The 16,114-nt window shown below is 43.7% G+C and overlaps 1 protein-coding gene across 1 annotated transcript; it reads right to left on the minus strand.

Annotated features, from left to right (window-relative positions):
- Positions 1 to 257: 257 nt before the first annotated feature.
- Positions 258 to 13,704, minus strand: enc3 (ectodermal-neural cortex 3). The gene is made up of 4 exons (XM_030433854.1): positions 13,577 to 13,704; positions 11,351 to 12,385; positions 10,479 to 11,258; positions 258 to 2,312 (listed from the first exon to the last, which is right to left on the minus strand). The coding sequence occupies exons 2-3, from the start codon at positions 12,371 to 12,373 to the stop codon at positions 10,512 to 10,514; spliced, it is 1,770 nt and encodes a 589-aa protein (XP_030289714.1). The 5' UTR covers positions 12,374 to 12,385; positions 13,577 to 13,704; the 3' UTR covers positions 258 to 2,312; positions 10,479 to 10,511.
- Between the last annotated feature and the right edge of the window lie 2,410 nt (positions 13,705 to 16,114).

The raw sequence follows: 16,114 nt of genomic DNA on the forward strand, positions 1-16,114 counted from the left end.
GAACGTGTGATATCGCTATTACAAGAAGAGACAGAGCATCGACTGTTCATCTCAGTGGGATCTGAAGTGCTCACACAGACAGGAGGAAGGAGACGGGTGTTCCTGGTAAATACCAAAACCACTCCTAAACCTGCGTTTGGAAACTATTCCAGGCACGTTAAGAGTACCTGCATGATTATACTGCTGCCCACGCCAGTTTAATGACACAGCTGCCAAATTCCAGTCATTCCCTGGAAAACAGAGGACAAACAACCGTCTTTTCCTGTTTTCAACAAAATCTTTATTGACGAGTTTGGAGCCGTAGAACATGAAGTAACAGAGTTCATTAGTAAGAGCTTAACATATCAGTATATCTGATGTATACTCCGATATATTGGGGAAACTGCAGACTTGCACACAAGAGCGAATGAATAGAGAAGAGAAAAAGTTGATAATTTGCTACAAAAAGGCTTTGATTATTCACACTACCCGAGCTGGGTTAAGACAAAGATACAAAATTAAGACCATCAGGAGACTTCTTTTTACAAACTGTGCAAAATCAAAGGCTTCTACAAATTAATTACAAAGCAAATACACAAACTATACACACACAAAAAAAGACTTCCAACAATGATCCTGAAATACAAAATGAAAAAATTATATTAGAGCTACAAAGTATTTATTAACTACTTTGGACACATTTAGCTTTTGTTTGTTTTTCCAGAACGACACTAAAGGTTAGCTATTCATGTTTTGGCAATATTTATGTTTTAAATATGACCACTACTATTTACGTGTTAACTCCACCAGTTTTACAGATTAAAGGGTGTTTACAGGTCTTGGGGAGTACTCACTACGACATACGTGAGAAAAAAGAAGTATAAAGCCTCTTGTGGCTCCAGAGGAGAAGCTGCTTGCACGGTGAGTTCGTGTGCTGTCGGAATTGTCAACATTTTCTGAAGTTGGCACAAGTAGGACAGTCGGGAGACATTTTGGTACCAGATTTGCAGAGTTAACGTCATATGACTCTGAAACATGGTTTATAAAAGTAAACATTCGGCTGATGTAAGAAACTTTAAGTGAAGTCGTGTATTGTCGAGTCATTGTACCGTTCCTCGTCACTAAAATTACAGGAAACAACTTCTTTTTGGCGTCCATGTTTCTACAGTAATCACGTAACCATTTCCTTCCAGTGACGTCGCACAGTGGCAAGGTTGCATTGTGGGTAATGAAGGCAGGCCTAATGAAGGTAATTTATAACTCCCCAAGACCTGTAAACACTTAATATGTCAAATTAGCAGTGCTACCCTTTAAGTAATCATGCATTTTCACTTGGCAAAACAACGTAACCACAATTCTGTAAAAATCACGAAATAATACATTCACAAATAACCTTTTTAGAACAAAGAAGACAGAAAACAAACATGTCACCCTTCCTTGAACAAATACAGGCAAAACTATACAAGACCCTGAGACACAAAACATAGGGGGAAAAAAATATGACAAAAATCATAGTTTGAAACAGAAAAGTATCTTCTTCAGCCGTGACGGGCCACATTCTCTCTTGCGAGCGTCTATTTTAGGTCGAGGAGGACATTGCAAATTTAGCTCGCCCAAAATTGAGGGAAGCCCGAGTCCAAAGTCTAAAAATACAGACGGGATTGTTTTCTGTGCACAAAATCATACACTTCCCCAAATGTCTTCTGTCCTTCCTCTGTATGCCTGGCATAGCAAAAGGTCTAATTCAGCCCATCACGATCCAAATAAATTACACCTGAGTTAACGCCCAGTGTCAGGTGGGGAGAAGAGAAACGACAATAAAACAGGACAGCAAGCTTGACTGTAGAACATGTCAGTAACAGAGACACTTAAACATCCTTAAAATAGTAATCTACTGGCGAGGTGACACGCATGTTGGATGATGGAGCGAGTAGACTGAGCAGATTCTCCCCAAGAGGTGGAAAGAGAAATGATGCTCAGATCACACATTTGCGCCATCCGTCCATTTCCTGTCTGTACTTCCCACGTTATATACAGACGACTGTGAAGTCTGTGCAGTGTACATGGCAACGAGTCCAGCTCAGGCTTGTGTCTACATGGGAAAGTCACACAAGTAGTATGAGTAAACAGATCAGGTGGAGAGGGGGGCCTCAGACTTCCAGTCTCTGGGTGGTTTCCAGGACTGTCTCTGCAGCTGATGATAATGTGAATCAGCCTGGATGGAGCCACAGCAGGAACACACAAACTCTTCACTCCTCCTCCTTGTCCTCCGTCCTCCTCTGTGCAGCCAGTGAAGGAGGACTCATGCCTGCATACCAGACACCACGGCTGATCTGGAGAAAAGAGACAGAGGCAGATTAATGTTTAGGTCCTGCGACCACAGGACCAGAGGGGTCGGCCAGGGCATTCTCAGGGAGCGGGGAGGAATGTGGAGACTTTGCTCCTCCGGGCCACACATCAGCTTATCACCATGCCATTTTATCAGGCTTACCCACATAGCGTTAATAATGCCTGAGGACCGAGCGTTATTTAACCAAAGTCCTCCCGGCATGTGGGATTAAGCTGCTCAAGCCATTTATGTCGCTAGGTAATAAAATATCCGAGGGTGGCAGTGGAGAAGACCCCCACGCTATAAATATAAGCTCCTTTAAACTCAGATAAAAAAACATATCCTAAACCCATCTGTTTTATCTGGATATAATTCATACCATAAGAAGCTTTTCATATGGTTCAAATTCCTGAATGTGTCAAGTGCCATTTTACTGCCATCACTGTGAATCTCTAATCGTCACATTTCTCTGCAACCTCAGATTCTTCAGTATCTAATTTTCCTCCCTCGCTGCTCTGAAAGAATGTTCCACTGCGTATCTGCAGAGTTGGAGAGAAACCCGAACATGATGTTTACGTCTGATTTGCATATTTTTGATGATAATTTGATGCTGCCAGAGGAGGATAAAGGATGTGTGTGCGCGTGTGTGTGTGCTCTCTATTTTAGGAGCAAGAGATGACAGTTACAGGCTGGCTCTGCTGGGGGCTTGTTTGGATAACCTAATGAGTTCTCATTTCCATGGCCGACACAGCCGGCTGATACTACAGAAGCCTCCAATGATCCACACGCATCTGTTACTGTTGTGAATACAGCGCCCGAAGCATAACAGTAGTAGTAGTAGTGTAGACACTAGTGACAGACTACTGACAGGTAAAAGGAGGTTACAGACAAGCTTCAGAGTAAGTATCCGTTTGAACATTTTCAACCCTCTGGAAGGTGGATGCTGTGCAAACTCAAGTGTTTTGTCATCAACCTGAATGCTAGCGTACATGACAGAAAACGGAAAGAAAAGAAAAGAAAAAAAACCTTCCTCATTTCCCCGTCAGTTGAATGGTTTCATGGAACAAACCAGCGACAGGTCCGGGGATCATTAGGAGTGTTTTATTTCCCAGGTCAACATGTTTCCCAAGTTTTGGTAAAATAGCTAAAATAACAGCTAAAATATGAAGCCACAGCCAGCAGCCAGCTTAGTTTAGCACAACCACTGGAAATAGGGGCAAACTGTTTAAAGTAGGGTTGCATGATATCGAATATGCCAACATTTTCAAACTAACCAAGGCGGATAACCAATGCCGACACAGATTTTTTCCACCTAATTGCCTAACCGTCTATTTGCTCCTCTGATAGAATTATAATAAAAATAAATGAGGTCTCTCTTATTGTGTAGATGCTAAAATACAAAGCTAATTTGAAAAGTACTTAGTCAACAGTTTGTGTTGCATACTCACAGTTAACGCTTCACCTTATCGGCCTATCATATCGACAGAAATGTTCCTTTTGAAACTGCGCTGATATTTCATTTTAATTTGCCTTTATTAGCTAATACCGATGATGTGCAGATATGATCTTTTCCAGAGACAACAACGTCTTCTTCCAGCACCTCTAAGGCTCATTAATGAAAATGCTATACCTGTTTTTTAATCCTTAAAAATGTTTGTTTAAAAAGGTGTGGTTTTAGGGGAGGTTATGTGTGTGAAGACATTTCTAGTATTTCTAGTATTTCTAGTAGTCAACATGAGATCTCAACAAGAAACCACAGCTCTCAATGTTGAATGTTGTATAAATACAAGCAGCTGTAAAATCAGGACCTAACTGATCATAGAAAAAGTAAACAAGACATTTGGTGCCAACTTTCAGGACTCTGTGCTGGAAACACGTCTCTGTTGGCACTAAAAAAGCTCTCAAGTTCAATACAAGGCCCTGAAATCGACCAGTAACCGTACGTTTACTTCAACACTTAAACTCAACCTCTCTGGCAGCACTTACTGTATCACAAAAAAAAAAAACTGCAGGCCTGATGGAAGTTTCCACTGCAGCTCTCTCTCTGCACATGTGCAAAGGTCACTGCCTGCACATCTTTACTTCCACTGCTGCTGGTCCAATCTCTCTGAAGTGCAGATGATGAAGAGCACGCCTCTGAATCTTAAATACTCTGCAGCTCTGCTCCAACTATGACAATATCACCGTTTCATAAGCGTCGCAGCTTTATATTTAGTCGCCTATCTCTATGAGCTGCAAAGAGAGTGTGCTTTCACAAGCTGTTTGTGTCGTTTTGTATCAACCACCTCCAGACGGTTCCCTGTATGAGAGGTTAAATTGCATCAGAGCTGCAATGATTAGTAACAGGTAATCATTAGCTGCATCCTGCTATTCTACTGACCAAATGTATGCCATAGCGACACAGCCCCAAAGGTTCTCCGTCAGTTATGATCGGCACACCATCAAAAAAACAACATTATCAAGGGTACCGCTGTCAACAGAGACAAGCTCCAGACTGTCTCACGGCCCTGTCACTATTACCTGTCATGTCAAAGTCACTTACACATAAACGTTGAGCTGTAGCAGCCACATTTTTGACTTCTTGCCTAAACCACAGTTGCTAATATGGAAAAACTCATCCTGACTTGCATTAAAACTTTGTGTGTCACACTTTGCGTTAAAACAACAAGATCGACCTTCACAGATCTGACCTCCATCGGCCCCAGGTGGGTGAGATGTCCTGAGTGCGGGATGCCAACAGGTGGCAGGGTCAATAAGTGTAACCCAGAAAGTACCCAGATGCCCTGTGTGTGACAGTGCTGCCGCTGTAAGGGATGGAGGGTGTCCCATGTGTCCTTCAGCAGGCCAAACAGATGGGCTGCAACTTTATGAAGCGGTTGAATCTAGCACTTCGAGGTTTAACCTCTCTCAGTCTCTCTCCTCTATGTTGGAATAATGCTCGAGTGTCCAAATCTCAAAATTCGACAGTAGCTTAAGCAGCACAAACGAGCGACACCTGCATCACCTCATCCTCTCCATCGTTTTTTAGCTTTATTGCACCTTAGACTCCATCTGCGTCTTCCAGTGGCCAAATTACCCACGATGCTTCACACCAAAGCCAAGTCCTCTTTCTTTATCACTCCCTTGTGTGTGACGAAGCCTGTGCCGTGCTTACTAATGACCGCCAAGAATCTCACTGTATTGACTAACGTATGAATCACAGTCACTTCATTTACATGAGTTTGCATTGTTTTCAGGGAGGGACAAAGGACCCTGGGGTGAGCCCAGAAACACGAGCATCCTGGTACAGCTGCCGAGTAAATTGAGACACGTCTTGATGAATCCAAGACTAGAACAAAGAGCGTCTCTGTGGCTGAATACGCACCCCTTCAGTGCTACTTCAGAGGCGCAAATATTACGTAATTCAGATTAATTACCAGGCAGACATCCCGTGCCATCCCAGCTGGCTTTCTGAGGAGGCCCCTGAAACTGTATGACGGCTCGTCTCTTTTTGAGAGCGTAATCAAATTAGTCTGGGTGATTATTCTGCCATTTTAAAGCATCTTTCCCCTTTTCCTTTTTGTTACTCGCAGCACGGAGAAAAGACCAATAAAAACTCCATTAGGTTTATGCAAATTTAAGCGGCCGTGCCGGGGACTGTAATGTGGCAAATTGATTACTCAAGGGATTGAAGACGAAGTGTGTGTGCGCACGTGCTGACTCTAACTGTCTATGTGGATGTCTGAGGGAGGGTGTGTGCGTGTGTGTGTGTGTGTGTGCCTGCGTGTGCGTGTGTGCGGGGGGGTCTGTTGTACACAGATGCCACAATAAAAGCCTCATTCAGCTTGTGTTCCTGGTGGCCCTCACAGCGAGGCATTAATAAAACATTAGTATTGAGTGACTGGGGCCTCTGCACTCCTCCTCCCTGATCCCACTGTGACCTTTCCATTTTACAGCAGCTGTCTGGGGATGCAGAGAGCCCGCCGAGGACTCCCTCCGCGGCCCCTGACCCCTCCAGGTGTACCCTATCACAGGGAACTGTGCCCACCTAACGAGGGCTTCAGTTGAGGCCGTTAAATACAGAGAATGGTGCTTATGTCTGTGATTCTTTTGGAGGGGAGAGGCGTGGAGAATAAGAAGGGGGGGGGGGGTTGAGAAAACAAGGGCTTGAGCATATATAACAGTCATGTCCAGGGCCGTTATAGTTCAGCGGTTTAAAGGAGAGAGAGGCCGTCTTGAACTTTGTGCAGGGATCTCTGGTTACATCCCGTCTGCCTGTAGTCTGGCACCCACATCTGACCAGATTACACCATGATGCTGTTCTGCTTACAGTCTCCAAAACACACACAAATTAAGGCCTAAGGCTGTACAAGCAACTGTCAAGATATCACAGCTAAATCTGTATTTAGGTCTTTGGTCTTTAAGCCTCAAAAAAAGTTATTTACTCCTCGTGCCCAGGCCATAACAAATGCAAGCAATTATGCTTTAAGACGTACAAATACTTTTCCATCAACAGTGGGTTCTGGCTTGACTCTGGAGTGTGTGGTTAGTCACATCTGGTGGAAGTGTGCAGGGCCACAAACTACTGTAGGTGGTGACATAAAGAGCAGAGATGCCGGTAAATCCCATACAGGCCACGCTTACTGAAAAAAGGACCTCCGCTGCAAGGTGACGTTAACAAATCTTCACTAATATGAACGCAGGCCACACCTTCATTCCTCCCAAATTAGAGTGAGGATGGCTGGCTTTTTAAAGGACAGGCAATGCCAGCAATGTGACTGCCTCTGTGTGTGTGTGTGTGTGTGTGTGTGTGTGTGTGTGTGTGTGTGTGTGTGAGACAGAGTAGTAGTAGTAGTAGAACGAGCGGTTTCACAACAGCAAAAAAAACAAACCCTCACACTACTACTAGTGAATACTTGAACAGCTGACCGGCGGTTTTCGGGCCCCATGGTGAACATGAAAGGAACACAGACACACACACACACACATGCACACAATTATTTTTCCCTCTGACCCCAGCTGAAAGTTGACAACCTCAGGAGCACAGTATTTTTAGGGAGGCGTTAGTCTCGGCTGCCAAACGGCGCAAAATATAGCTTTGCTTCTCCTGGTCTTACTCTCCAGTTCATCTCCCCTCTGTGTGTGTGTGTGTGTGTGTGTGTGTACATGTGTGTCTGTCTGTGTTTGTCATGCTCTGTGTCATTTTGTTTCCTCCTGATTTTTTTCACATCCCCTCTCAAGCCCCCCTCTCGTCTCGGGTCAGGGAGCGGGCCAGCATCAGGCAAGGACGCCTGCTTAACAAGCTGGAAATCTGAGCTTTTTCCGTGTCTGCTGTAATTAAACATAAAGGCAGTCGGCAGCAGGACGGTAGCTGCCGTAACTGAAAGAGTTCATAAGGATGCGGCGCCTTGATCTTTCATAGCCAGCCTGTCTGTCTCCATCCCGGGCCAGAAAACCCAGGCTACCATGGAGACAGCGGCACATACCGGCAGCCTCATAATGCTAAGCCCCCATCTCCATTATATCCAGCTGTTTACTGTACACACAAGTCACACATAAGCCCTCTGTTTCTCACTTTGCTTCCGCTCTGCTTTACCCTCAAAGTACTTGGCAGCATAAAAGGAGCTTGTTCGGAACAGCTTTTCCGTACTCCTGACAGAAACGAGGAGACGTTTCGCAGAGGAGAGGAGTTTGATTATTCCAAAGTTCTGTCACAGAAACTGAACAATCCAGTACACTCACAAAAAGCATGGAGCAAGAAAGACACTATGTTATCAGTATTCTTATTCAACAACAACAACAAAAAAGGCTTTAAACTTGATTAATAACTGTTTCAGGGCAACTGAAAAGATGCAAACAACAGCCTTTACAAGTTGAATTTGGAAATGTTCCTAGTGAGAGCCTTAAGATTGATAGCTTAGTTTAGCATAGGGACTACAGAAAATTAAAAAATCCATAAAAAAGAACCAGAACCAAGTAGACTAATGGCTTGATTGTTGTATGTATGTAACCAGGCAAGCTGTTTCACTGTTTCCAGTCCATGCTTAGCTAACTACCCCTCACTACCTCTTGCCAAGAAAGTGAACATGTGTAAATACAGAAAGTAAACTACTGCTTTCAACTGTGAATAGCCTACCCATTTTCCTAGATTGACAGCCTTGTGCTTTAAGGCAAACAGTTGAACATACACGCCAAAAGGCGACATCAGGACAGACGTGCTATGCGAAAGCTCACCAAGTATCGCAGAAAAATAAAATTACATTGCTCCAGTAAACGTTAAAACCACAAACCCAACAACAAGAAGATGCAGCAGAGTCTGGGCTTTTTAAAAATGCAAATTCAATGACTGCTGCTGCAGCAACGAGCCGTTTCCCATCGATTGCATCAGTGCTGAAATAAGATCACAGGACGGGCCTCGCATCATGAAACTTCAAACTGGCTCTACCACCACCGATTTCATGTAAAAACCTTCAAAACATCACAGTTTCGTCAACTTGCCCCTCCATCCCTCCTTCAGGAAAAATGTATCATCTCTTATCTCACACGAGGCTGTCAAAACAGCCTTCATTCAGGCAGATTAGATCATTCTTCACTGATATGGTTTGTTACATTTCAATCAATCACATTTTCATACCCTTGAGACATATTCCACCCTTTGTCCCCTCCTGAATTCCTGACACGATTACGGACCCGATTTTCATACTTTGAGCAGAGCTGAGTGCCCTGGCTCCTGTCAGCACATTTCTTACTAGCAGGTTTTAATCATCTTTTCACACTCTAAAAAAAAAGGTGCCAGCCACATTATGATAACGCATTCAATTTACAAACGTGAGGGCTTGTATGTATGCTTGTCATGATAACCACTTTTTCTGAATGATATATTGTTCCAGAAATAAATTCCAATTAACAAAATGTTTGTCATTTCAAGACCACTTCATGCAACTGATATAAGCATAATACAATTAACAATGCAAGTATATCCTTTCAAAGTGCAATGAACTTTTAATGTGTAATTGGAATGTAAAAATGTTTTTTTTTTTTTTCAAAAAGCAACATGTACCTCAAATACACAAACAAATAGGAGGTATCATATCACTGGATTAACTGCTAGGTGCTGCTAACTATTTAGCTCTGTTAGCCATGCAGCTACCAATCCGGACAGGGAGCTCAGGGACTAGGAACTCGCTCCTGGGCTAGTTGTGCTAACACTAGCGCTCCGCACAACTAGCCCAGGAGCTTTGGTTGGGAATAGGCAGGCTAACTTCAGAGGATATCCATACAACACAATACATGGAGGTCATAATGTCCAAACTGTTATTTCTTCACATTCTGTTATTATTATTTCAGTTGGAGTTTGTATGCTTTCAACAAAAATTCTGACATATTGCACCTTTACAATAAAAAAACCCCCTAAAACAATTAAGTTAAATCTCAGACCTTGCTGACAAAAACTACACTTAAATAAATACAAAACATTTGGCACAGAGTCATTCATTCCTTAACAGGCAACACGGGTTCTGCTACTTTTTGTTGAGTCATGTCCAAATATCAAATAGTCGATTAGAACTTACAGTAAGTGATGTGTCACACATACATGAGCTAACAAACAGGTATGTTTCAGCTCTTGTCTCGAGATCACCTAAAGATCCTTGGGCTCCTCTGGCTCTGTGCCCTCCACGTGTCACATCAACTTTATAACTTACAACTGTTTTGAGGTACTGACTCATAACAGGCAGCCAGTAAGCACCCTGGGCCGTCCTGCTGTGCACCCAGCCCACTTGCCTTTCTGGTGCTGCAAGCGCAGACCTGATCCCTGCCTCTCCACCTCGCTCCTGTCACTGACAGAGGTCCTGTGTTGTAGCTTTCGCTCTGTAATTACCAGCACCGCTGACATTCCTCCTGCTCTCTAAACCCGGTCTGCACCGTGTTTATCCAACACCCAGCCGTCACAGCAGCTAGATAAAGTGTAACTGTAACCACTGGCAACCCTGAAAACAGTGAGGGGCTTTTAAACTGGCCTCATCCGGCTCAAACTGACATTAGCCTGTTGAGTAACAATCCTGTTAGATATTTTTGCCTCCATAAAGTGAGTTCCCACATATTATGTGACAATACGCGGGACACTATGAATAGCACATATAATTGACATGTTGTTTGTTTGTGTCAGCTAAAGGAAACTACAATTACTCACCGTAGAAACCTCAAAGAGTCAGCGCGTCTCCCTCTACGCTGGGAGGTACTTCCACGTGCTGACGAAGGCAGTGGGAATGAGCGAGTATGGCACACTGGTCACGCTGTCCCAAGAGTCTGATGATGGATCGTAACAGTCTAGTGTCTTGCACCTCTGAGCCCCAAAGTACCCTCCGACCACATATAGTCTGTTTCCTGATGCCACGGCATGGCAGCTGATCCGTTTGGCTGTCACGTCGCCAAACTTTGACCACTGGTACGTCTCGCTGTTGAACCGGTAAGCAGAGCTGGCGGAGAATTCGGTGTCGCCTCCGATCACCACAACATGGTTGCCGACCACAGCCGCTGCAGTGTAGCGCCACAGCTGCGGACAGGCTGCAGGCACGGACCAACGGTTCTGGCACGGGTCGAAACACTGCACCTTGGGGTATTTGTCTCTGTTTACACTGGTGCCCCCAAATGCAAAGAGTTTGTTTTTGGCACCGACGACAGCGGCGTTGCTCACCCCTTCTCTGAGCGGAGCCACCAGGGTCCATTTATTGGTCTGGGGGTCGTACTGCTCCACCTGTTTGAGAGACACAGACGGAGATGCAGGGAAGGATCCCGCAAGAGAAGTGTGTCCTCCCACAACAAACAGTTGGTGGTCGAGCTCCGCAGAGCCGTGTCCGAATCTGGCCACCAACATCGGTGCAGCTTTGGACCACTCGTCGTGTAATGTGTCGTAGACCCAGACGTCTTTGGATGCCCCGTTTTCTGAGCCACGTCCTCCAGTAACATAAACCTGAAAAAACGAACAGAAGGTATCTTTTTAGTACATGTTCATGTACATGATATAAAAAAATGCACATATTCAAGAACAGATCACAAACACACCTTGCAGCCGATAGCACAGGCGCTGCACTCTTTCCGGGGGCTGGGGATGTCTGTTTTAGGGGTGATCTCCTTGGTCTTGTTGTCGATCATGTAGACTTTATCACACATGAACGTCTGTCCTCCCAGCAGCAGCAGCGCCTGGCTAACTTTCCTGGGCCGGGCACAGAACCCCGTCACAATACCGTCATTCTGGAGGATCCTCATTTTGCACCGCACGGCGTCTTCCACGATCTCCCGGCCCACCTTGTGACACATCACCAGCTCCTCTGAGGCAACGTTCTTCAGCAGGTACGTTTCAGGGAGCAGCGCCAGGCGGACACAGCGCAGCAGCTCGGGCAGCTCGCTGTGCCTGCGCTCCATGTCGGCCTTCACCCAGTCGATGACCGCCTCATACACCAGGCTCTCATCCTCCACTTCCAGCTCCTCGCTAAGGATCAGCTCCTTGAATTTTTCTCTAGGGAGGCTGAGGAAGTCCTCTGTCTTGAAGAGAGTAGCAAAGTTGGCCAGGCACATCCTCCACGACAGCTCGTACAGTCTCTGGCACTGGTGGGCGTCCGACAGCAACATCATCCCCAGACAGTTTGACTGGTGGAGGTTCTTTTCGAGAAACTCCGCCGCTGCGTCCCTGATGTCGTGAAACTGAAGCATGTCGCCAGCTTCTAGGAGCGATTCTGCGTTTTCCTCATTGATGATGACTCGGGCAGAGTAGGCGTAGTCAAGCAAGAGCTCCAGCACCTCTGGGTGGAGAGAGTCGTGGAAGTTGACGTCAGCATCCCGACTCTCCCTGAGCCCGCCGCTGAACATGGCCTCAAAGTATCTGCTGCAGGAGGCCAGGACGGCACGGTGGCAGGGGAAGGATCGGTTTCCAGCCTTTAGGACAACATCGGTGAAGACTTTTCGTTTGCGTAACAGGTTGAGCTGAGTCAACAGGCTGTCGGCGTGGGACGTCTTGTGGAAGAGATGGATATTCATGGAGCCAGAACTGGAGCGAGACTTTCTGTTTTCGTGGTTACTGACAGACATCTTGACTTGGACCTGGAGAAGATAAAGACAATATGAAGACAATTTGCAAGAGCTGCCCATTTGCATTTGTTTTATTGAACCATTTACAGCAGTTGGACAGGAGGTGGAGATTTTATGGCCATACAAGCTCCTTTTGATGTGAACGCTACCATAAACACTCCTCCCATTTTCTGATTAAACAAAAGTCACTATGTCAACAGCTGAAGAACAGGCTGTGCGCTGGGCTACAGCGGAAACGAACTTTAGACCGGGACTTTAGAGATGAAAGGGTATCAGATAAGGAGCACTCCCACAGAGGCTGAGTAGGCTGATACATAAGCGTCAAAACTCTCCAAAACTATGACTAGGAATAAGCATCATCAACTGGCCTTTAAAGCGAAGAAGAAACACCTTGGTGTGTTGTCCTATAGCACATCTTTCCACCCCTATAAACATGTCGGTCCTGTGAGTCACCTCGAACCAGAGCTGGAGCCAAGAGCCTCCTGCCAGCTCGCTCTGCTCCTCTTGCAGGCTCACATGCGAGATGGTGCCAAAGGCAAAGCTTTCAAGCCCACATAAGATGTGACACCTCAGACCAGCTCCTTAAGGATTAAATTATGTAACCGCTGTGCAACAGATGAAACCCCAAATCTTCCCTTTGATCATCTCTTGTGGACTCAGACAGGTCGACTGCCAGTTTATGCTGAATTTCAAAATAAAAAAGTATTTTCACTGGATGTCTATCAAATATAATTATGTAGTAACATAACAATATTAGAATGTCTTACTTAATTGTGATATTACTGTTATAATCAAATATGGCACTGTAATAAAAAAAAAAAAGTCTTTCCACAACTTGAAAAAGACCAAATAGATATCTTCCGCTTAAAAGGCTCCATTGTTTCAAAGCAGATACATTTAAATCGGCCATTCAATCCCTCTCAAAGGGCTTCGGTGGACTTCCGTGGAGGGACCCAGCGTGAAATCCAATTCGTTTTGTGCAGTAAACGTGAAACTACGGTCAGCACTTCAGCATGCGCTCAACTTTCCTCCAGAGTTAGCAGCATGCAAACATCCAGCCTGCTACAACCAGCACAGCCCCGACGGAGCCCAGGTTAGCGCCTGGAACCGAACTCCTCACATTTCGGAAGTTGGAGGAACGTCAAACGAGCACGTATCTTGATAATCGATACTTTTAATCCGGCTAATGTGGCTAATTCTTACCTTAACAGGCGCAGAGCTGATCCGGATTCCTTTATCTCGGCTACAACTTGTTCCGTCGTTGATTTTGTCTGAAGTTGCGGCACAATTTAAACAAATCCACCTCCCAAAATCGACACTGCATCGTCTCCTAAACTGACGAGAAACGGTTGAGCCATCTGTCTCCGTCGCGAGCGTCGAGGTTAATCGCGTGAAAAACGGTGAAATAAAGTTTGGTTCGTGTTCGTTTTTGTTCTCGGAGAGCCATGCAGCCTGCGGGAGAGCGACGAGCAGAGCGGAGATAAAGAGCAGAGGCAGCCAGTAGTGTTCGCATTAGCTCCACCCACTCGTCCTGCTCTCGTCCAATCAGCTCCACCAACGCGGAGAAACACTTCCTGTATCCCGCAGCCAACTTCACAGTCCCTGCATATCATTATTGTAACGTATTGTAATCAGGGCCAGAAAGAGCCCAAAAACACCTGTCTGTGTGTGCTAACGGTCACCAGTGGTGGACTGCACAAGTCTATTTAATTATACTTAACTAATAACATAATAATAATACAATTCATTTATGTAGCACCTTTAAAAACAGAAAGTACAAATGTTTTGACAATCAAGCAAAGCAGGAAACTCAGGAAGAGAATATTAGAGAGTAAACACTAAGCAGTCAAGCCAATCACTAAGAAGCCTCGTCAAAGGCGAGTTAAAACACGACATAAAATGTAAAAATAGAAAAAGTCAATGAGTCTTTACAAGAGAAAGAAATAAAAGTGATGAAACAAGCAAAATCACAGAAAAAGAAGAAGTGAAGAACAAAAGGTAATGCAAAAATTCAAATAGATACGAGAATGAAAACAGCAAAAGATGAAAAACCGATGTATTTACTTATTATACTGTAGCACAGGCCATAAGACACCTTAACAAATATCACAATCCAACTATCAGTACACTATCTGTAGAATGGATGTACAGCATGCATCTTACTGCCACCATCGCTGCTGCACCTTCAGTCAATCAGTCCGTGTACTTGAGCAGCAGTGCTGTTTTTTAGCGTTTTGCTTTATTTTAAACTTATTTTGTCTTATTAAACTTATTATTATTATTATTATTATTATTATTATTATTATTATTATCTTATTATTAATTATTACATACATTGCACCTACTAATTACTATTCACCATTTCTGTAGTGAAGTCTAAAAGCAAAAGATTGTCCGGATTTCCATTTTCTGCTTCTGTTCTAGTTACTTCACAGGTTTGGATTGCTAATCAATTACTAAAACCAATAAATATAAATGAACAATGATAACATATTATTATAGATTATGTTACCCAGCAGCATGTGAATTAAATTAAAATGAGTACCACCTTTAACCAGCTGAAATATTAAGCTGATGTACACATTAATGCATCAGTAATTACCATCCAATTCATAGTTTACCTGTGAAAAGTGATATACTATTAAAGTTATTATTATTGTTATTACTTTCTCAGTCATTTTGGATAACATCAATACCAAAACCAAAAAAGACATGAGAAGAAAAAAATTCATAAAATGACACTGTACACATCACATTTACCTTGTGTTATTTTTACTACTTTCGTGTCTCTCCTGATTGTGTTTCTAATTAAGCAAAACTGTGGTAAATTATGTTTTTTTCAGAAAGAATCATTCAATGCATAGTTTTGGACATGCAGAATTGAGTTACTGTTGAATACAATCATCATTTTCATCATCATTTACAGCACTTCAACTATTGTTAATTGCATACTCACATGTATAACATTTAAGTTGCATTTCATGTGACCTTGCCTAAGAATGAACAGTAGTTCCTACATGCCATTGTTTAAGGAGGGATAGGTATGATTGAAACAGAGGTAGAGTCATTTGTGCAAGGAGGAAGTAGTGTTGTGAGGGGAGGGGGAGAGGGATGTTGGGTGCACACTGTCCAGTGCTGATTAAAGAAGATTAAAGAAAACTAAACAAAGACTAATTGTAGCCTGCACTACCAAACCAAAAAAAACCAGGATCAGGCTACATATATATTATTCTGGAATGGCCAGTTCTGCATAATGAATACTTTCACTTCCTCTACTTAAGTAAAAGATCTGAGTACTTCTTCCACTACTTGTAGTACCAAAGACAAAATAGGTTTAATTGCACCTTTCAACATCAAGACAGTTGATCTGTATGGTCTGCAGGCAAAAGTGATGTGTATACGACACAAAAAGGCATTAAGACAGAAAATAACAAGAACGCATATAAAAAAAAGATCAGAAAATGTGAAAATAGCACACAACAGATAGATTACAGAAGAATACGGTACGTTGAGAGATATGTATAAATCGCCCCAAAGATTTGTTCAAAGCCTTAGCTGAAGAAATACTTTTAGTTTGCATTTTGAAGAACTGAGAGTTGAAGCAATCTTTGTTCCAAATATGTGGTTCTGTGTCAGAATTATTTGGAATTAGCTGAATTGTGTTTATTCAGTCAACAGTAAAGCTTTCTGTAAACTGTTACGGGCCAAACATGGAGGTCTGAATGCCTCCACATCGCCACA

Source organism: Sparus aurata, chromosome 11 (genome assembly GCF_900880675.1).
Source record: "Sparus aurata chromosome 11, fSpaAur1.1, whole genome shotgun sequence".
NCBI classification, from domain to species: domain Eukaryota; kingdom Metazoa; phylum Chordata; class Actinopteri; order Spariformes; family Sparidae; genus Sparus; species Sparus aurata.